Here is a 23,333-nt window from a genome sequence, read left to right as displayed (position 1 = left end):
GCTTCCACGTTTACAGATAATTCTCTTTTAATGCAATAACTTATTCAAATGATGTAAAGTATGTGAGAAGACAGGAAACTTTTTCTTGAAAGAAAAATAGTCTTGAAGGATCCAGTTCCAAATTTTCTTTTCTCAAGGAGAGCATTTCTATGAGTAGTATGTCGGTTAAATTCACTACAAGGTTCATCATTTTTAAAAAATCTTTTTGTTTATTTTTTAGATTCCCAGAAGTTGTGCATGTGTTCCTGTGGAGGGAGTTGGCATCGTGGAAAGCAAAGACGGCTGTGATGCACTTTTTTGATATGAGGATAACAGGTTAATAGCTGACATTTATTATTTTATCCTATTACTTTTACATTTAACTTGAAGAGAAGTTTTAACTTACTGTGCACCCACCCTTATGTGAATTGAGTATCATCCAGTCTGGAAAGAAACAATGTATATGCTATTTAGTGAGTGAAGGTTTTGTTTTGTTTATCATAATAGCCCAGTTTTAATTATAATTTGCTTAATTGAAGCAACTTCATTTAAGAGAATTTCTTTCTGGCAGAGTTTATTTTCATATAAAATTCTGTATAGTAAAACCTTAATAACTTGTTATAGAATGTGAAAACATTCCACCAGGAGAGCAAAATCACAATTGTTAAAAATTTGCAAAAAGCTTATGACAAAATATTAAAATTAGTAAGCTGTAGTCATAAGTCATAAAAACTTTGGACAGATATGCAAACTGTACAACTATCTGCAGTCATTGTAACCAACATGCAAAAAATATAGTTCAGTTTTCCATTAGGTTTGAAATGTCAAGTTAAAATTTAATGTATGTGAAACTAGACAGTGATCATCACAATCTCTTTACTTTTTCTCCAGAAGTTCTCTTAATTGCTTGGCAAGGTTTTATATAGTATACGGTACCTTCCTCATATTGGCTCCTTGCTCCTTTTAGGGAGAACTAAGGTTGTGATGGGAACTTTTACTAATAAAAGAAGCATTTATAATGAATTTGGCTCTCAGAAAGGTGCCTTTTTTTAATCATCCTGTGGAAATAAGTCTGTATTCAGCTGGACTCTGGCGCTGCTCATGGTTTTTCGGTAGATCCTTTTTTCCTTCATCCGGTACTCATAGGTGGTAGTGACTTGTGGGTCCATCTGTGCTAAAGCAGCAGTGCTCTGAGATGCTCGTGTATTTCTTAAAATATTTTGCAGTTGATCTATGACATTTTGAAAGCAAATACATGGCCTCTAAATTTTTGTCCAGTAATTATTATCAGAAGACATCTGTTTTATTTACAAGTGTAATTCCACCAATGTCTCAAAAAAGACCAAATCACCATTTTAGTTTTTTAAAAAATGTTCTATTATTAAAACATTGGAAGCAGAGAAGTAGTGTTTATTACCTGTCATTTTATACCATTATTATTTAGGATGTTATTATTTAATGCTCACTTGACTTTTGCCACCACTCAAGTAATGATTAATTTCCTGAGGTAAAGTTTTTTTTCTAAGATAGTGTTTTTCTAAGCAAAAGATCCCGGATTGACAACCCTGGGTACTGTAGGCCTTTATTCGTCTACAGAGCTGGGCTGCCCGGCTGCCAATCCCACCCAGCTGTTATCCTGAAGAGACCTCTGTGGAGGTCTATACGGGAGGCTGTTTCTGTGCCTTTCCTTTCAGGGCCTGTCTGAGGAAATTATTTAACTGGGTGCCAGATTTATTTGAGTGGGACTGAACCATGGCCAAAGGAGTGGGCACACTTTTAGAAAAATGGCAACTCTTCCAAGTAATATCATTTTCTTTTCTTTTGCTCAGTTCCTTTAGTTCTGTTACCACTGAAACAGCATGCAGAAGGTAGTGTCTTTTTCAATATTACTCCACTCAGAGAAATGCAAGGAGCCTGCAAGACAATGCCTGTCTTTCTTTACCAACGGAAGGACTCCTATGGGCTAGAGCACCATCCACAGGAAACCCCAAAGTCATACCCTCCTGCAAATTATCCTACTCCGTTTGGAGCACTCAAAGGCATGAGGGAAAAATTTCAATGTGAATGTGAAGCTGTGTTTGGAATACTGTTCCTTTGTTGGCAGTGGGTGCCAAAAGTGAATTTGCGTGGGTTTGCTTACCATAAAAAGAAACCTCAGAGAACGAAATGATAACCGGCTATTTTCTGTCCATGTGAGGACTGCTCTAATATTGCATTTTTAACACATCAATTGATTGGAGAAATTGGAGATATACTTTTAACACATAATTAGAGAATTTGAAAAATGAAATCAATCTATACAATCATTGAGAAGTAATGTAGCTATAATTAACTATATTACTGTTGATTTCATAGCTCCAAGTAGATCTCTATTGAGAAAATTATACTAAAATTACAGATATATACAATGATAACATTTGCTGGTTTATAATAATATTCTGAGATACAAAGAAGATATTTCTCTATCTTATAAGAATTTTCATACATTTAATTAATACAACACAATCTCAAGAATTTCTACCATTGTTGGTAGAGTTATATGTCTAAGTAAAAGTATCCTTAAAAAGTATCACCAAATAAAGACAAATGTCATTATTAAACTTTGAAAACCTTATGGATTTTCAAGTGAATTTATTTTCCTAAGTGTAAGTTGAAGAGAGCAGCAAAGAGACTTTGAACTGCAAAAAAAAATGCCATGCATGCCCAGGAATAGATCTATGGTGCAAACCATTTGCATTGCAGAATTTTTTCAGTGTTCAAGATAAAGCAACCTAAGACAAGGGATTAAGGAAAAGAGTCCAAATGGTTCATGAATAGGATCAGTAAATTCCCAAAGGATCCGTCACTCCTGTTTTCTCCCATCTACCTTTCTATGTGCCTCAGAAACTCCAAGAAGGAAAGTGGTCTTATGGATAGCAGTTAGTTGAAGGCTATCCAAGGATGGGTTAGAGAGTTATATCCTCAGATATGTTTAAAATCTCATGTAAACAGTTCATGTGAGATAGGAGTGATTTCTAGTTCCCGAATAATAGTCTAATTACACGAAATTGTGTAATAGTCCCTAATAAGCCTGTCAACGAAGTGAAAAGTTAGACATTATAGTTCAAAGGAATGTAGACCAGAAGAGGTCCCACGTCCTACTGGGATCTTCAGTTCAGGCAGAAGGACAGAACCTCTTCTTGGACAGAATTAGGGAGAATGATACTAGGTTTATCTAATTTATGATAAAATGGTAAGACATCTTAGGTGGGTTTATCTTAGAAATTTAAAAGGAGGAGGTTTTCCTGACTGATTCAGGGAAGTCTGGTGGCTCAGTGGTAAAGAATCTGCCTGCCATGCCGGAGACCCAGGTTGGATCTCTGGGGGAAGATCCCCTGGAGTAGGACATGGCAACCCACTCCAGTATTTGTGCCTGGAGAATTCTGTGGACAGAGGAGCCTTGTGGGCTATAGCCCATGGGTCACAGTCAGACATGACTTAGCAACTAACAACACTTTCCTGACTGAAGCTATTTGCGTAATTGAGTCAATGTGTTTTTTACTGGGATCAAAGTTGTGATTTTTAAAACATTTTCTGGATAATAAATGCTATTGGAATATAGGATGTTCTTCTATCAGTATCAGCAAAACTGTTTTTTAAAAATAAAAAGTAGGTATGATTTTTTCTGATTTGCCCTTTAAAATTTAAACCCATCGACAATTAAACAACTATTCCAGATAATATTTTTTGACCATTAATGTATTATTTCTGATCTACTTTTGAATTTGGTGTAAACCACTTTTCTTCATCTTCTGGTCTGTTCTTTAATAGCAAAATATTATTACCTTTCCTTGAATTTTATTTGGTGCTTTTATTTTTATATGTCCTTACTGGATAAGAATTGTATATGTCTGGTTAGGGTTTAATAAATGTAATTCTTTACTGTAAACTATAAAAATTAAATCTGATTTTAAAAGTTATTGCCTCATTGCTACACGAAAACAGTATATTGTATTTAATTATTAAATATAGTATCCCAGTCCTATTTTTCATAAAATTTTATGTACGTGTTTAACTTGAAGTCCATGTTTTAAGCAAAATTATATATTCTATGAAAACTGAGAAATGCCAAGTGACCATATGCCTAATTTTCACTTGTGAGGTTCTTATTAATACTTTCTTAAAAGTAATGCTTTTCAAGGAACAAAGTAAAACAGTCGTATGTCATGAGACTTAATCATGGTTTCACAAGGGGCTATCTTCATTAATACTTCAATATACAGATTTTAACATTGTTTAAATTGTGGATTTGTTTGAAATCCATACAGAACTCATATAGTCTCTCAGGATCATGAAAAATTCAAGCATTGGCAGTATCGGAGTCAAGTGAAAATACTTAGAAGAAAGCGTTATTGCAGATGTATTTTTTCTGTTATTTTCAGTTGCTAAGTTGTGTCTGACTCTTTTTTCGACCCCATGGACTGAGTCTGGTGGCTCCTCTGTACATGGGATTTCCCAGGCAAGAATACTGGAGTGGGTTACTGTTTCCTTCTCAAGCGGATCTTCCTCTCCCAGGGGTCAAACCCTCATCTCCTGCATTGGCAGACAGATTCTTTACCACTGAGCCACCAGGGAAGCCCATGTTTTATTTTACATTGTGATAAAACAGTTGAGCTGAGAGTAGGGGATGCCAGTTGGGGAGGTGAGACCCCCTTATGCTTGGCAGTCAGCCAAACGTGGATTTGATTCTGGTTCTGATCCTAAGTATGGAAGACCGTCTTAACCATTGGGCTGCTGGTGGAGTCCCCAGAAGAACTTCTTGATTACAGATATCTTGCTTCAGATACCTGGGGGCTTCTGATTTCTCATCCAAAAGATTTATTTATTTCATGTTTTTCCCCCTTTTCCAAGTGTATCATCACAGTAGCATTCTGTATTAGGGAGTAAATTGGTCATGGAAATAAAATCAGTGTTTGAGTTTTAGTTTGGGAAATTACAGTACATTTACACAGTGGCATCTTTTTTCTTAATAAATATTTAAAATGTGAAATCCATGAGTACATGCTAAATTACTACAGTCATGTCTGACTCTGTGACCCCCATGGACTGTAGCCGCCAGGCCTCTCTGGCCATGAACATTCTCCAGGCAAGAACACTGGAGTGGGTTGCCAAGCCTTCCTCCAGGGGATCTTCCCAAATCAGGAATTGAACCCGAATCTCTTATTTCTCCTGCATTGGACATACTCATGTTAAAAAAAAAAATAGAAACAAAGAAAAATAAAGATTACTAGAAGTCATAAGGTTAAAAGTAGAAATCCCTTCTTTTGTCCCTTCTTTTGACTCCGTGGCTCCATTTCTGTTATTTAACTAACGTAAAAGCTGTTTGGCATGCTTACAGAAATTTTCTGTTTACAGCCTGTTTCTCTTTTATACAAATGGGATTATAAAATACATTCTAGGGCACAATAAACTATTTTACATCCAATGTTACTACCTTCTGGATGAGCTTTTATATTAGTACTTATAGATACACTTAATTTTCTTTAAGTGGCTGAATCTTATAACTGAGCCTTAATTGACCTAAGCAATCCTTGTAGACACATCCTTGTGCTCTTCTGTACATCTGTAAGGACACATTTCAAGAAATGGAATTCCTGGACCAAAGAATATGAGCTTTCTTACTATGATAAACACTGCTATATTGCCTATTAAGGAAACACATCAGATATCATCATAATTGATACAATTGAACATTGAAGTTCTCAGAATTCTATGTGTACTACATTGGCTATTCCCTTATGGAAACTGAGTATTCACTTAATATCTAGTAGTTTCTAAGTTGTCAAGTTTTCCTGAGCCATTCGTAGTCATATGGAAGACTCTTTCACTTTGCTGTCATGCAAATTTCCTAAAAAGGATATTTATTTTAAAAAATTAAAAATCTACAGGTTAAATTTAAAAAACCCACTCTTCTCAACGTTTTAATGTCTAAGGAATTAAAACCAAGCCTTTCTGTCAAAAGTCTAAGATGTTTTAATATGTTAATCTTATATTTTAGAAAATATGACTCTGTAGCTTAAAAAATTTTTTTCTCCTTGAGTTATTCTTAGGCATGGTGACAATCAATATTATGTTTACTACTTTAGTATAGTGTTTTCTAAAGCAGTTACTTGCTGTATTTTTTAGAGCACGTTATATGGTGTTGTTTACAGTTCAGTCGCTCAGTCGTGTCCAACTCTTTGTGACCCCATGGACTGCACCACACGGTCTCCCTGTCCTTCAGCATCGCCCAGAGTTTGCTCAAACTCGTGTCCATTGAGTTGGTGATGCCATTCAACCATCTTATCCTCTGTCATCCCCTTTTCCTCCTGCCTTCAGTCTTTCCCAGCAGCAGGGTCTTTTCCAACAAGTCGGCTTCCCTTCAGGTGGCAAGAGTATTCGAGCTTCAGCTTCAGCATCAGTCCTTCCAGTGATTTTTCATTCAGGGTTGATTTCCTTTTGGATTGACTGGTTTGATCTCCTTCCTGTCCAAGGGATTCTCAAGAGTCTTCTCCAACACCACAGTTCAAAGGCATCGGTTCTTCCGTACTCAGCCTTCTTTATGGTCCAACTCTCACATCAGTACATGACTACTGGGAAAACCATAGCTTTGACTATACAGACCTTTGTCAGCAAAGTAATGTCTTTGCTTTTTAATATGCTGACTAGGTTTGTCATAGCCTTTCTTCCAAGGAGCAAGCATCTTTTAATTTCAAGGCTGCAGTCACGCATTCATTTTGGAGCCCAAGAAAATAAAGTTTGTCAGTGTTTCCATTGTTTCCCCATCTATCTGCCACGAAGTGATGAGACCAGATGTCATGATCTTAGTTTTTTGAATGTTGAATTTTAAGCCAACTTTTTCATTCTCCTCTTTCACTTTCATCAAGAAGCTCTTTAGTTTCTCATTGCTTTCTGCCATAAGGATGGTGTCATCTGCATATCTGAGGTCATTGATATTTCTCCCGGCAGTCTCGATTCCAGCTTGTGCTTCAGACAGCCCGGCATTTCATATGATGTACTCTGCATATAAGTTAAATAAACCAGATGATAATATAGTCTTGATATACTCCATTCCCAATTTGGAACCATTCTGTTGTTCCATGTCAGGTTCCTACTGTTGCTTCTTGAACTGCATACAGGTTTCTCAGGAGGCAGGTAAGGTGGTCTGGTATTTCCATCTCTTTAAGAATTTTCCACAGTTTGTTGTGATCCACACAGTCAAAGGAATAAGCATAGTCAATGAAGCAGAAGTAGATGTTTTTCTGGAACTCTCTTGCTTTTTTTTATGACCCAACAGATGTTGGCAATTTGATCTCTGGTTTCTCTGCCTTTTCTAAATCCAGCTTGTACTGGAAATTCTCAGTTCACATACTCTTGAGGCCAAGCTTGGAGGATTTTGAGCATGACCTTGCTAGCATGTGAAAAGAGTGCAATTGTGTGGTAGTTTGAACATTTTTTGGCATTGCTTTTCTTTGGGATTGGAATGAAAACAGCTTTTCCAGTCCTGTGACCACTGCTGAGTTTTCCAAATTTGCTGGCATATTGAGTGCAGCATTTTCACAGTATCATCATAACTTGAAATAGCTCAGCTGTAATTCCATCACTAGCTTTGTTCATAGTGATGCTTCCTAAGGCCCACTTGACTTTGCACTCCAGGATGTCTGGCTCTAGGTGAATAATCACACCATCGTGGTTATCTGGGTCATTAAGATATCTTTTGTATAGTTCTTCTGTGTATTCTGACCACCTCTTCTTAATATCTTCTGCTTCTGTTAGGTTTATACCATTTCTGTCCGCTATTGTGTCCATCTTCGCATGAAATATTCTCTTGGTATCTCTGATTTTCTTGAAGAGATCTCTAGTCTTTCCCATTTTATTGTTTTCCTCTATTTCTTTGCATTGATCACTTAGGAAGGCGTTCTTATCTCTCCTTACTATTCTTTGGAACTCTGCATTCAGATGGGTATATATTTCCTTTTCTCCTTTGCCTTTCGCTTCTCTTCCTTTCTCAGCTATTTGTAAGGTCTCCTCAGACAACAATTTTGCCTTTTTAGCATTTCTTTTTCCTGGGGATGGTTTTGATTACCACCTCCTGTACAGTGTTTTGAACCTCTGTCCATAGTTCTTCAGAAATTCTGTCGATCAAATCTAATCCCTTGAATCTATTTGGCACTTTCACTGTATAATTGTAAGGGATTTGATTTAGGTCACACTTGAATGACTTAGTGGTTTTCTCTACTTTTTTCAATTAAGTCTGCATTTTGCAATAAGGAGTTCATGATCTGAGCCACAGTAAGCTCCCAGTCTTGTTTTTGCTAACTATATAGTGCTTTTTCATCTTCAACTGTAAAGAATATAATCAGTCTGATATCAGTATTGACCATCCGGTGATGTTCATGTGTAGAGTTGTCTCTTGTTGCAAGAGGATGTTTGCTATGACCAGTGCGTTCTCTTGGCAAAACTCTGTTAGCCTTTGCCCTGCTTCATTTTGTACTCCAAGGCCAAACTTGCCTTACTCCAGGTACCTCTTGACTTCCTACTTTTGCATTCCAGTCCACGCTGATGAAAAACACATTTTTTTTTTTTGGTGTTAGTTCTAGAAGGTCTTATAGAACCTTCGAGAAGGTTGAATGGTTTTCATAGAACCATTCAACTTCATATTCTTTGGTGTTAGTGGTTGGGCATAGACTTCGATTACTATGATATCGAATGGTTTGCCTTGAAAATGAACTGAGATCATTCTTTCATTTTGAGACTGCAGAGACATTACTTTGCCAACAAAGGACCATCTAGTCAAAGCTATGGTTTTTCCAGTAGTAGTTTGGATATGAGAGTTGGACTCTAAAGAAAGCTGAGTGCTGAAGAATTGATGCTTTTGAACTGTGCTGTTGGAGAAGACTCTTGAGAGTCCCTTGAACTGCAAAGAGATCCAACCAGTCCATCCTAAAGGAAATCAGTCCTGAATATTCATTGGAAAGACTGATGCTGAAGCTGAAACTCCAATCCTTTGGCCACCTGATGCGAAGACGTGACTCATTTGAAAAGACTCTGATGCTGGGAAAGATGGCTGGATGGCATCACTGACTGAATGGACATGAGTTTGAGTAAACTCTGGGAGTTGGCAATGGACAGGGAGGCCTGGCGTGCTGCAGTCCATAGTGTCACAGAGAGTTGTACACAACTGAGCCACTGAACTGAACTGAACTGCATTTTGGACTCGTGTTGACTATGAGGGCTACTCCATTTCTTCTATGGAATTCTTGCCAACAGTAGTAGATATAATGGTCATCTGAATTAAATTCGCCCATTCCTGTCCATTTTAGTCCACTGATTCTTAAAATGTCAGTGTTCACTCTTGCCATCTCCTTACATTACATCGCATAATATTGTGAGATCTACATATAATGAATTTTAAATTGACATTTGTAATCAGCAATGTTGTAGTTTAATGGAACAATATTTCCTAATTGTATTTATTTTCTATCCAGGAAGCGTCAAGACAATCATGCCCATGAGAACTCTAAACCATTCAGGTAAACATTATATTTTTTAACTTTTCCCAGAATATGTTTTGTCATCCATATTATGAAGATTTTATAACTATTTTATTTAGATGCACTTTTCTGCCTTTTCCAAAGCTCTGTGACAGTGTTTAATTCTTGCAGCCAGCCTTAGTCTAATCAATGTTTTTAAGCTATGAAATATACTTATATTTTATGTTGCTAAGCTGCTAAGTCACTTCAGTCGTGTCCGACTCTGTGCGACCCCATAGACGGAAGCCCACCAGGCTCCCCTGTCCCTGGGATTCTCCAGGCAAGAACACTGGAGTGGGTTGCCATTTCCTTCTCCAATGTGTGAAAAAGTGAAAAGTGAAAGTGAAGTTGCTCAGTCGTGTCCGACCCTTAGCGACCCCACGGACTACAGCCAACCAGGCTCCTCCATCCATGGGATTTTCTAGGCAGTAGTACTGGAGTGGCTTGCCATTGCCTTCTCCGATATTTTATGTTAACATTATATATAATACATATAACATTTTATGTTAACATTGTATTATATACTTGTAAATTATATCATATTATACATTTAACATATCTAAATAGAGAAATATGTAGTACACTTAGCATGTAAGTCATAAAACTTGGTTAGCAATAGCTCTAAATTTATTTTAATGAAGACTTAAAAATTTTATGATATTATAAATAATACATATCAAAAGTTTTTCCTTAAATGCTCTTATTTTATTAAGATTAAGGAGGGTTTAAAAGGGTGACCAAAAGTTAAGAGATTTATGCTTATGACAGTATTAAATTTGCAATTAATAACCTTTAGTTGTGGAATTAGTGTAACAGATATAAAAAGGATTTCTTAGAATAAACATATTTTCACTTTATCCAATTTCAGGCTGTATATTTAAGTTTGGTTTTAGTTTCTTACTTGATAACTGTTATTGATAATCTCTGTGTTTTGTTCTGTTTTCTTTCAGACCATTTTGTCTTAGTGAAACTGACAGTTGAACTTTGCTCTAGTTGATGGGCAAAATCTCTCCTAGACTATTCATCATCCCAATTTCATCCTAGTTAAAAATATTCAAATGCCATAAGAAATCTTTATTGGTTTGCACTTAGCTTTTGGATGGACATTTCTACAATGGAGAGAACTGTGTTATAGCCCCGGTCCAAGGACATTACCATCAAATGCCCACAGACTACGGGGTGGGTGTGGAAGGTTCCAAAGAGAAGGAGAACTCAGAAAGTTTGCAGACACCCTGGAACATGGAAGCAAGCAAGCTTTGAAAGGGACAGCTTTGAAGACACTCCATGAGTCTGCACGGCTTTCAAGCAAACTAGCACTTGAGACCTTGTGTGACAAAATGGACACTGGGGACACAGCTCTAGGACAAAAAGCTACCTCAAGGTCTGGAGAAACTGATAAAGCATCAGGTAGATGGAGACAGGAACAATCAGCTGTTATTAAGATGAGCACTTTTGGCAGTCAAGAAGGTCAGCGGCAACCACAAATTGATCCTGAGCATATCGGCAACACAGCATCAGCACAACTCTTTGGTTCTGGGAAACTGGCCTCACCTAGTGAGGTGGTCCAGCAAGTGACAGAGAAGCAATACCCACCACACCGTCCAAGTCCTTATTCATGCCAACATTCACTCTCTTTCCCTCAGCACTCATTGCCACAGGGGGTCATGCACAGCAACAAGCCACACCAGAGCCTCGAGGGCCCTCCGTGGCTTTTCCCTGGCCCTTTGCCATCTGTTGCCTCTGAGGACCTATTTTCCTTTCCTATACACGGCCACAGTGGTGGTTATCCTAGAAAAAAGATTTCAAGTCTGAACCCTGCTTATAGCCAATACTCCCAGAAAAGTATCGAACAGTCCGAAGATGCTCACAAAAAAGAGCACAAACCCAAAAAGCCCGGCAAGTACATTTGCCCTTACTGCAGCAGGGCATGTGCCAAACCCAGCGTACTGAAAAAACACATCAGGTCCCATACTGGTGAGCGGCCATATCCATGTATACCTTGTGGTTTCTCTTTCAAGACGAAGAGCAATTTGTACAAGCACAGGAAGTCACATGCCCATGCAATTAAGGCAGGATTAGTCCCTTTCACAGAGTCAGCGGTATCAAAATTGGATCTAGAGGCCGGTTTTATTGATGTAGAAGCAGAAATACATTCGGACGGTGAACAGAGTACAGACACAGATGAGGAGAGTTCTTTGTTTGTTGAGGCTTCTGACAAAATGAGTCCTGGCCCACCCATTCCGTTGGAAATGGCCAGCAGCGGTGGCTATCACGGGTCATTGGAAGAATCGCTGGGAGGTCCAATGAAGGTGCCGATTTTGATTATCCCCAAAAGCGGAATTCCTTTACCTAATGAAAGCTCTCAGTATATTGGCTCTGATATGTTACCAAATCCGTCTTTAAGTACTAAAGCTGATGACTCTCACACAGTTAAACAGAAACTTGCACTAAGACTGTCAGAGAAAAAAGGACAAGATTCTGAGCCATCTCTGAACCTTCTGAGCCCGCACAGTAAAGGAAGCACTGACTCTGGTTACTTTTCCCGCTCAGAAAGTGCAGAGCAGCAGATCAGCCCTCCAAACACAAACGCGAAGTCTTATGAAGAAATCATCTTTGGAAAATACTGTCGGCTTAGTCCGAGAAATACACTCAGTGTTACAACCACAAGTCAGGAGCGCACCACGATGGGTAGGAAGGGCACCATGGACTCATTACCTCACGTCAACACCAGGTTAGATGTCAAGATGTTTGAAGATCCTGTTTCACAGCTGATCCCAAGCAAGGCGGAAATTGACCCCAGTCAGACAGGCATGCTAAAATCCACCAAATTCAACAGTGAGTCAAGACAATCCCAGACGATTCCATCTTCTATCAGGAATGAAGGAAAACTTTATCCAGCCAATTTCCAAGGCGGCAGCCCAGTTCTCCTTGAAGCTCCAGTTGACTCTTCACCCCTTATTCGAAGCAACTCAATGCCGACTTCTTCAGCAACTAACTTAAGTCTTCCTCCTTCTTTGAGAGGAAGTCACTCATTTGATGAGCGGATGACTGGCTCTGATGATGTGTTCTACCCAGGAACGGTAGGCATACCACCTCAGCGCATGTTAAGGAGACAAGCGGCTTTTGAGCTGCCTTCAGTCCAGGAGGGGCACCTGGAGGGAGACCACCATGGCAGGATGTCCAAAAGCATCACAGGTCCATCATTGAAGGAAAAGAAACTGATTCCTGGGGACAGGGTCGGCTATGACTACGATGTCTGCCGCAAACCCTATAAGAAGTGGGAGGACTCTGAGACGACGAAGCAAAGCTACAGGGATGTTTCCTGCATCAGCCCCTTGAAACACGGCGGGGAGTACTTCATGGATCCCTTGGCGCCATCCCAGGGCGTGCCAACCATGTTTGGAACCACGTGCGAAACTCGAAAACGCCGGAAAGAAAAGAGCGTTGGGGACGAGGAGGACACGCCCATGATCTGCAGCAGCACTCCCTTGGGCATCGCGACTGCAGATTACGAGTCCAAGCTGCAGATGCAGGAAGGCGGGAGGAGTGGGTTCGGCCTGGCTGGACAGGAAAACCCTTCTCATGGGCACTCCGAGCGCTTTGACCTGTGTCGACCCCCGCTGCAATCTGGGAGTCCCTCTCTGGGGTCGGAAGAGTCACCCTTGGCGGCTGATCCGGACAAGCAATCGGACGGAGCAGGCAGGAAGCCTCCCGGAAATGTGATCTCTGTGATTCAGCACACCAACTCGCTGAGCCGCCCCAATTCCTTCGAGCGGTCCGAGTCCGCTGAGCTCGCACCCAGCGCCCAGGAGAAAGCCTCATCACCCTCCGAGACGTGCGACAGCGAGATCTCCGAAGCCCCGGTGAGCCCGGAGTGGGCCCCGCCCGGGGAGGGCCCGGAGGGCGCGGGGAAGCCGTCTCCCGCGCCGCAAGTCCCGCCGCCGCCGCCCTACCACGCGCCGCCCCGGCTGGTGCGCCAGCACAACATCCAGGTGCCGGAGATCCGAGTGACCGAAGAGCCGGACAAGCCGGAGAAGGAGAAGGAAGCGCAGAGCAAAGAGCCGGAAAAGCCGGTAGAGGAGTTCCAGTGGCCCCAGAGAAGCGAGACCCTCTCCCAGCTCCCGGCCGAGAAGCTGCCGCCCAAAAAGAAGCGTCTGCGACTCGCGGACATGGAGCACTCCTCCGGGGAATCCAGCTTCGAGTCCACGGGCACCGGCCTCTCCCGCAGCCCCAGTCAAGAGAGTAACCTGTCCCACAGCTCCAGCTTCTCCATGTCTTTCGACCGAGAGGAGACCATGAAGCTTGTGGCGCCTCCCAAGCCGGATGAGTTCGGGAAGCATTCGGAGTTCTTGACTGTCCCTGCTGGTTCCTACTCACTGTCAGTCCCCGGCCACCACCATCACCAAAAGGAGATGCGACGCTGCTCATCTGAGCAGATGCCTTGTCCTCATCCCACTGAGGTCCCAGAAATTCGGAGCAAGTCATTTGATTATGGGAACCTGTCCCACGCGCCCGCAGGCGGGGCGTCGGCCGCCTCTGCGCTGTCCCCATCCCGGGAGAGGAAGAAGTGCTTTCTGGTGCGCCAGGCGTCCTTCAGCGGCTCTCCCGAGATCTCCCAGGGGGAGGCCTGCGCGGATCTGGGTGTCAAGCAGGAGCAGCTGGAGCATCTGCACGCCAGCCTCAGGTCCACGTGGCCCCATGCTGCGTGCTCCGTGCTCCCTCCTCTCCCGGCCGAGGACCCAGGGAAGCAGGTCGTGGGTCCCTGCCCCCAGCTGAGCTCAGGCCCCCTTCACCCGGCCCAGCAGCAGATCCTGCACCTGGACAGTCAGGAATCTCTGAGAAATCCCTTGATACAACCGACATCCTATATTGCAAGCAAGCACTTGTCTGAACAGCCACATTTGTTTCCCCATCAGGAGGCTCTCCCGTTTTCTCCAATCCAGAGCGCCTTGTTTCAGTTGCAGTATCCTACCGTCTGTATGGTTCACTTACCAACCCAGCAGCCCCCCTGGTGGCAGGCGCACTTCCCCCATCCCCTTGCTCAGCACGCTCCGAAGAGCTATGGCAAGCCTTCTTTCCAGGCAGAAGTTCACCCCAGCTACCCCTTGGAGCCCTTGGCCGAACACACTGGAAAGAAATCCGCTGATTACACGCACACGAAAGATCAAACCTACCCAGGTTATTCAGGAACATTAGGGCTACCCTCAAAGAACCTCCTTCCAAAGTTTCCCTCTGGGGAGAGCACCAAGTCAACTGATACTCCCTCTGAGCAGGTTCTTCAGGAAGATTTCGCCTCAGCGAGCGCTGGGCCCTTGCAGTCCTTGCCGGGAACAGTGGTTCCTGTTAGGATCCAGACGCACGTCCCATCCTATGGGAGTGTCATGTACACAAGCATTTCTCAGATGCTTGGGCAGAACAGCCCTGCCATTGTCATATGCAAAGTCGACGAGAATGTGACCCAAAGAACCCTGGTAACCAACGCAGCCATGCAAGGGATAGGATTTAACATCGCCCAGGTGTTGGGGCAGCATGCAGGCTTGGAAAAATACCCCATCTGGAAAGTACCTCAGACCTTACCCCTTGGCTTGGAGTCCTCAATCCCCTTGTGTTTACCTTCCACCTCTGACAGCGTGGCCACCCTGGGAGGCAGCAAACGTATGCTTTCTCCGGCCAGCAGCTTAGAACTCTTCATGGAAACAAAGCAGCAGAAAAGGGTCAAGGAAGAAAAGATGTATGGACAGATCGTGGAGGAGCTCAGCGCCGTGGAGCTGACCAACTCAGACATCAAGAAGGATCTCTCCCGCCCCCAGAAACCCCAGCTGGTTCGACAGGGCTGTGCTTCTGAGCCAAAGGATGGCTTGGCATCAGGGTCATCTTCCTTCTCCTCACTGTCCCCCTCCTCGTCTCAAGACCATCCCTCTTCCAGCGTGCCCTCAAGGGAGCCTGGCATGCCAGGCTCCCGAGCATCCCCCCTGGGGCAGAAGTCGTCCAGTGGGCCCTCGGAAAGCAAAGAGTCCTCAGATGAGTTGGACATTGATGAGACAGCCTCTGATATGAGCATGAGCCCTCAGACCTCCTCCTTGCCACCTGGGGACAGTCAGCTTGAAGAGCAAGGAAAGGGCCAGAAACTGCCCGCTGGTGTGCTGGTCCACAGGGCCTCAGGCCCGAGTGGGAAAGTAGCGAATTCAACTCTTCTTTTCACGGACATGGTAGATTTCCAGCAGATTCTTCAGTTCCCCAGTCTGCGGACAACAACGACTGTGAGTTGGTGCTTCTTGAATTATACAAAACCCAATTATGTGCAGCAGGCCACCTTCAAATCCTCGGTTTATGCTTCATGGTGCATTAGTTCCTGTAACCCAAACCCATCCGGATTGAACACCAGGACCACGCTGGCTCTTCTGAGGTCCAAGCAAAAAATCACTGCAGAAATTTATACTCTGGCTGCTATGCACCGGCCTGGAACTGGCAAACTGACATCGTCAAGTGCTTGGAAGCAGTTTACTCAGGTAACAAACTTTGTTTCTGAAAGTGTTCTGTGTTGTAGATTTGATTGCTGAGCAGAATAGCGTAGTAAAGAATGTACGACCAAAAATGTACAAGTAAAGTGAAGGCCAAGGTGGGCAGAATCCTCCGTAGACAGGCCTTACCCACCGACATGAACTTAGTTATGAGGGTCTTAGGACTGTCCCAAGCACAATTATCCCTCCGGCCAGGTGCTGTGAAATCCCACCACAGGGGCTAATTCTTTAGAGTTCCTCCCCCTTCTGAATGACCTGGGTTAGTGACCTAGGAAATCGACTTTTTGTTGATGTGAGGAGTTCAGGAAATCATGAAATGAGGACATAGAACAAAGAGTGAGCACTAGAGAGGAAAGATCTGGAAGGTGTCAATTACAAATTGGTGCCTGCCAAGGGCATTTACCATCTGCCTCTGTGGAGATTGCATCTGAACCTGTGCTTCTGTAGCTGTTGACCTTCGACATGGCCTGAAGGGTATTCAGGGTAGAGAGTGAGGCACTCTGTACTCCAGGGAAACTGGTGGAACAGGTCTTTAGATAGTTAGATATTTTTCAGGAACTGATTCCATGATTCCAGTGCTTGTTGTTCAGTCACTCATTCATGTCCGACTCTCTGCAACCCCATGGACTGCAGCACACCAGGCTTCCCTGACCTTCACTATCTCCTGGAGTTTGCTCGAACTCTGGTCCATTGAGTCGATGATGCTATCCAACCATCTCATCCTCTGTCGCCCCCTTCTCTGGCCCTCAATCTTTCCTGGCATCAGGGTCTTTCCCAAAGAGTAGCTTCCAATCGTTGCATCTCCTCATTTCTAGAAAAGTACTAAATCCCTTCATGGTGACATCAGCTCCTCGTGACTGGCAGAAAACCTTTTGTAAGAAGAGTGCTTGATGGTATTGAACTCCCCCTTCACCAAAATCTTATATATTGACCTTCCTTCACTACCACTTGGGCTTCCCTGGTGTCTCAGATGGTAAAGAATCACCTGCAGTGCAGGAGACCCGGGTTTGATCCCTGGGCCAAAGAGCCCCTGGAGAAGGGAATGGCAACCCACTCCTATATTCTTGCCTGGAGAATTCCATGGACAAAGAAGCCTGGCGGGCTACAGTCCATTTGTTCCCAAAGAGTCGAACACAGCTGAGCAACTAACACACACATATATCAACTCTTTGGAGCAGTTTCTCAGGGCTATCTAAAGTGCTGTCTCCCAGGTTGCAGTCCTCATTTTGCCCCAAATAAAACTCAACTCACAAGTCTCACGTTATTCATCTTTTTTCAGTCGACAAAGGAGACTGCAGGATGTCAGAACTTAACTCTCCAAACTTCTGGGGGAGGAGGTGTTTCCATTGACTATACTTTTTACTAAAATTTATTTTATATTTTTAATACATATGTATTTCTCTCAACTCATTTTCCCAAGGATTAGTGGATTTGCTTCTGTGTGAACAATTATTGCCTTACATGTAAAGTTACAAAAATATTAATAAGGGCCATTTTGGAATTTATGCTAATAAAAAAGTAAATGGAGGATCTATAAATATAAAATATATAAAATATACAGTATATTTCAGTTACCATTTCTCTTTAATAACTTTTGAGAATATTTTCGAAATACATAGAGATTGCTTGAATTGCTACTTCCAAAATACAGCACTTGTTTTTTACTTTTTTCTTAGTGTTGCATGGTATATGTGCTAGTGGGGTCTTGTTTTTAAAAGAATGTTGAATTTATTCTTTAGAAACTGTCATTCTTTTCTGATTTTATCCCCGTTGTCCCTTCTTTTATGTAGCCACTCTGTGGCCTTTTAGTATGGAATTTAGGCTAATTTTCAGAGGCCATGAAAGAGTGGAATATGTGGGCTTCCTCTGTGTTTTAGGGAATGCGTACAAAATGATTCTCTTTTTTTTCCTGCAGATGAAACCTGATGCGTCCTTTTTATTTGGCAGCAAACTAGAAAGGAAACTAGTGGGAAGTATCTTAAAGGAAAGAGGGAAAGGAGATCTTCATGGAGATAAGGATATTGGATCCAAGCAAACTGAGCCTATTCGAATTAAAATCTTTGAAGGAGGGTAAGGAAACATAAGTGCAAATGTCAACTATTCTATTAGACATCAGAGTTAATGGTCCTGAGCGTCTGTGTGGAAAATATCATATCTCCTCTGGTCCGAAGCATAAAGCAAATTCTTTTTCTGTACACATTTCTGAAGTCTGTTTGGTAACAGATAATGAGTTTATGCCCATGCTTTCATGACTTGCTTTTAATAAAAATGTCTTATTGTATATGGTTTAAACCTCTGCCTTAAATTTTCATACCTCTAATTTAAATTGCTGGACTTTTGATGTCATCTAAGTTTGTTCATTCTTTAGTATTATTTTTACAAGCACTTGTGTTACTAATGGACATATTTTTATTTTGCGCTTACAAACATGCAGTCTGGCACCCTCATGAATGTACCTGGAAGCTAGTTGGTTCTGTTGCTTTTATTATTACCTGAACTCCAGACGTATGGGATTTCGTCAGTTCCCGCACTACCCTCTTTCTGTTCCAGGACCCAAGCCCGAGCACCATCTTGCATTTAGTTGTCATGTTCCCCCAGCCTCCTCTGATCTGTGATAGTTTCTCTGTCTTTAGGAATTTCTTTTTAAGAATTCTGAGTTGCAGAAACTCAAATGATAAGGTTCAATGACTTTATTATCGATCTAGTTAAGAAAAATTATATGTGTGTGTAATGTCAAGTTTTAGATTTTGATAGAAAAGTCTATCTTCAATCCAGTCACATTGGAGAAAAAGCCCAGATATTTGCTTTAAAATTTAAAAAATTTAAAGGACATTAACCACATTTGGGGATTGTGATGTCATCACCTTATCTCTACAACAGATCTGTAATTTACAACTTTCTGTGAGCATGAATTTATTCTAATTATATTTGGAGGACAAAGTAATGATATCTGTTTGCCTCTAAATTGTTAAATGGTTGGTAATACGAGATATCAGTTTCTCACATAGATTTACCATTTGGAGATAGATTATGGCAGCTGGTTCCCTCATAGTGTTGGCCCCCTTTGGGTGGATGACTGAGTATTGTCACCACTGAAACCACAGTTGTTTATCAACATGAGGCTTATCTCAGTATTTTTTGACGTTCCTCATCTTTTAACACAAACGAGAAACAGAGATAATATCTTTCCTCAGAGATCAAGAAGTTCCTGTGATTGAGTCAATGCTTGTGTCCAGCAGTCTTCTTCAGAGCAGTGCACTTGTGCTAGATAAGCGAGACCTTCACAGGTCTGTGTGCTTTGGGGAGCTCATCTCCACTAACAAAAGATGCAAATGAAAAGCATATGTGAACATTTTATTACTGTTTTGTGCCGATATTTCATTTCCTCTTCCTTTCATTGTCTATGGGCTATATCTCATTCATTCCTTAATCTGTGATCCAACTTCTGCCTGGTGGTGACCAGTCGTTTACTCCAAGAAATGTGTTAAAACCTCTTATTTTGCCATTGCAAAATGATGACTTCCAAAAAAAAAATTACTGACCAAATTTTTAAGTGTATATGTTTCCTATATTGTCTAATTCATAGACCTAGAAATTTCACTGTTGTTGTTGTTTAGTTGCTAAGTTGTGTCCAATTCTTTGTGACCCCATCGACTGTAGCCCACCAGGCTCCTCTGTCCATAGGATTTCTTAGGCAAGGATACTAGAGAAGGTTGCCATATTTTTTTCAAAAATCCATTAATTCTTGTATCAAGTAGATTCATGGGTCTGCAAAACTTTTGAAGGGTAAATATTTTATTTGTACAGATTTTTCTAATACATTTATATTTTATACAGAACTTAATTCGCATTCTGGATGCAAGTTAATCAGCTAAGGAATTAAAAATAGTATTATTTGAAAATAAAATGCATTTTCCATCAAGTACAATGATATACCACAGGAAGCTTGAAGTACCCTTCCCTGAAGAAGAATTGTCTATGAAATTATTTGTTTTATTCTGTAGTCCTTAGGTAGTTTCATCCAGTTTGGGGCAAAGAATAGTGGTATTAAAAGGTGACATATTGTGCAACTTTAGGTTCCTTTCTGCTTTATTACAAAAGACAGTGAGATAAAAGATAAAGTTCAAAATAGTTTGAAGCAAAAGTTGACTTTGGAAATTCTTTGTAAAGGGGGAAAGATTTAAAGGACTAAAAAGTATGTAAAATTGACTATTCATATTTTTGATACTACTTAATTCTCACCTGGATTGGTACTGACTGAAAAATAGATAATGTTAAGATCAAATAGTATCCATAGCAGAGTTGATAGGATGGATTTTCTATCTTAAAAATCATTCAGTGGTTTGGACGAATGAAGGTGGATTTGCTTTTGTTCCTGATGATGGATTAGCTGGAACAAAATAGGGAAGTTTTCGATGCTTTTAGAATATTTAAAAACAAACAAACAAACAAACAAAAGACTAAATCTAAGGACTTTAAGTCAGCCCACACTGAGTTAGGGCGTTTGTAGGTCACCGTACCTTTGGAAGTAATAAAAAGAATCCTCAAAAGAAATATCTTTGGCAGTAGACCCATAATTCTAGCCTGAGATTTAAGAGATAATGATATTCACTGAGTTATTCAGTAGAATGCTGCTATACCCTGTGATGGGTAATGTTTCCTTAAATTCTGAACAAAATGTGACCGATAGTGATCACTGGGTAGGTTTCTTCCATGGATTATTACAGTGAATACCTAAGACTTTGTTCATCTTACTGATTTAATTAAATTGGATGACCCCAGACATCCTTTCAAACCTCTCTATAAATCCTTCCAGAAACAAAGGCAAATTTGATTGAAAAATAGAATCTCTAGTTTTCATTATGTAACAGTACCTTCCAGAAGCCACTTGAAATTTAGACTTTACTTCAGTACAGAATTACGGTCCTTGGGAAGAACAGATCAAATCTGTAGGCAACAGTTGGTGAGCTCAGCTCAGCCTGTGTAAGCTAGAAATTTCTGACTCTCGTGCCAGGATTGTAAAAATAGAGTAGAAACTTGCAGTGAAGAATTCTATAATCAGTTATATTTATTCTAGCAATTTAGAGGGGTATATGTGTTGTGCATGCACATCTTAGATGATGTAATGTTAACAAGTGATATGTGATGATTTAAGTATGCTAGTATAACTTTTTGGATGTTTCTCGGTATCCAAATCTAGAAGCAGTAAGGCACACAGTGCTGCAACTCTTTGCAGCTTATATAAGGCCATTTGAACTTCTATACAGTCCATATAGTCACATTTCATAGAAGACCAAACTCCATTTTGAACTCCACATAGAAAAAAATTCCCTTTTATTTACAATGCCAAATCTGCTACCAAGTTCTTTCAGGTACTGCATAGATTTCACTGGCTCTGTAGAAATAAAGTTGAATAATTGTAAAAGACCCATGTAAAATTTTGTCTTGCAAGTGATTAGCTTTTGATTTTATATATAACATGTATTTGGAAACATGTTAGTATTTGGAGTCATGGTTGGTGATGGACAGGGAGGCCTGGCACGCTGTGATTCATGGGGTCGCAAAGAGTCGGACACGACTGAGCTACTGAACTGAACTGAACTGACCTGAAAGTATTTGGAAACACACTAGATTTCCCTTTTTTAACAGATATAAATCAAATGAAGATTATGTATATGTCAGAGGACGTGGACGTGGAAAGTACATTTGTGAAGAATGTGGGATTCGCTGTAAGAAACCGAGCATGCTCAAGAAGCATATCCGCACGCATACTGATGTCCGGCCTTATGTATGCAAGTTATGTAACTTCGCCTTCAAAACAAAAGGTACAGGTCTGATTTTTTTTTTTTTTAAGAGGGAAAACTTTTAAAATGGCTGTTCCAGATTCTGAATACCGTTTTGTAACTGTCATCGACAATTAGATGGTTTTCTTTGTGAAAATGTGACACTCATGAAATGTGTTTTCTTTCTGTAAGTGGTCTGAGGATGTATGAGACAGTGAGGCTCCTTTTATGACTGAGGTAAGAGCTATAGACTTAGGTCCAGGCTAGTAGTCTCGAAGGAAGTGGCTAAGAATTGCCTGCATAGCTGTTACTTCTTGTTGGAAATGTTATGTGGTCTAGAGAATCTTTGCACCAGTGTTGAAATTCTGTAGGGAGACAACCCATTCCGGGGCATTAGAAAAGCAAGGCAGCAGCTGGGAAGAAAACATGTGCCCATGGTCAGTTTCAAGATTATTAATAATGTAGAGACCCACAGTCCCGGGTGGGCCCCTCCATCCACACTTGCATTAATTATGTATAGAAATTTGATCGCTTGTGTTCTGTGTATTTATGAGCTCAGAGACAATTTCTTACTCTCAGGCCACAGCTATTAATCTCATAAAACTAAGACTTGCCTTGAAATGATATTCTGTCTTTAAAAAATACGTCTGTTTTTAACAGATAGTCTTACCTGAAAATATTTTATACAAAAATGTTGCTTCGGTCATATTTCTATCATTTTGTAAAATTATGGAAATGTTCATAAACCCAGTGTTTTCAAAATACAAATAGTTGTGGAATAGAGGTGATTTGACTTCTGTAGAAGTATATTTTACTACTTACTGTCAAAGTATGCAGGAGACGTGGGTTCAATCCCTAGATCGGGAAGATCCCCTGGAGGAGGAAATGGTATCCCACTTCAGTATTCTTGCCAGGAAAATCCCATTGACAGAAAAGCCTGGTGGGCTACAGTCCATGGGGTCGCAGAGTCACACATGACTGAGCATACACACACACATGCACACAGGTAGAACTACTAACAGAACCCTAAAGACACCCCACAACTAACCTTACACAAACATTTTCCGATGTTTTAACTTTAATTTGCATACTAATTAACCTGCTCCACTACCCATCAAGAAAAATAAATATCAAATAGGGAAATGTGTACCTACTTTCTTTTATACCTCAAATCCAAAATTGTCTTTATTGGTTTGTCAGAAATGTAAATGTGTTGCCTCTGAGCATATCTGTTTTTTCTTTATTAAAAAGATATTTATATTACAATTATGCCTCTTTGAAGCCACAAAAAGGGGGAGGGAATGTTCATTTGCATTTCAAAGGAGATAAACATAAGGTCCTTTAAATACCATCCACTTTTGCACAATCAAGCCTTTTATGTAGAACTTCAGTAAGAGACTCCCTAGGACATAAAGATATATAAACTTTGGTTTTAGGAAATAAAGTGGATCCACTGGTCATTACAACTGATACTTCCTGGGCCTGTGAGTTGACTGTGG

The 23,333-nt window shown here is 40.9% G+C and overlaps 1 protein-coding gene across 12 annotated transcripts in view; it reads left to right on the top strand.

Moving 5' to 3' along the window:
- Window positions 1-23,333, top strand: part of HIVEP2 (HIVEP zinc finger 2) — a 218,845-nt gene that overhangs the window by 180,511 nt on the left and 15,001 nt on the right. For all 12 annotated transcript variants that reach the window (XM_088840792.1, XM_088840794.1, XM_055433119.2 and 9 more), the window contains 5 exons: window positions 221-315; window positions 9,486-9,530; window positions 10,481-16,039; window positions 17,967-18,121; window positions 21,701-21,876. In XM_088840792.1, the coding sequence (XP_088696918.1) occupies window positions 10,868-16,039; window positions 17,967-18,121; window positions 21,701-21,876 (5,503 nt within the window). In that variant the 5' untranslated portion in view covers window positions 221-315; window positions 9,486-9,530; window positions 10,481-10,867. The remainder of the gene's footprint in view (window positions 1-220; window positions 316-9,485; window positions 9,531-10,480; window positions 16,040-17,966; window positions 18,122-21,700; window positions 21,877-23,333) is intronic.

This window comes from Moschus berezovskii, chromosome 10 (assembly GCF_049115385.1).
Source record: "Moschus berezovskii isolate FMDL1 chromosome 10, NW_MosBer_1.0, whole genome shotgun sequence".
NCBI lineage: Eukaryota > Metazoa > Chordata > Mammalia > Artiodactyla > Moschidae > Moschus > Moschus berezovskii.
This window is presented reverse-complemented; position numbering and strand designations above follow the sequence as displayed.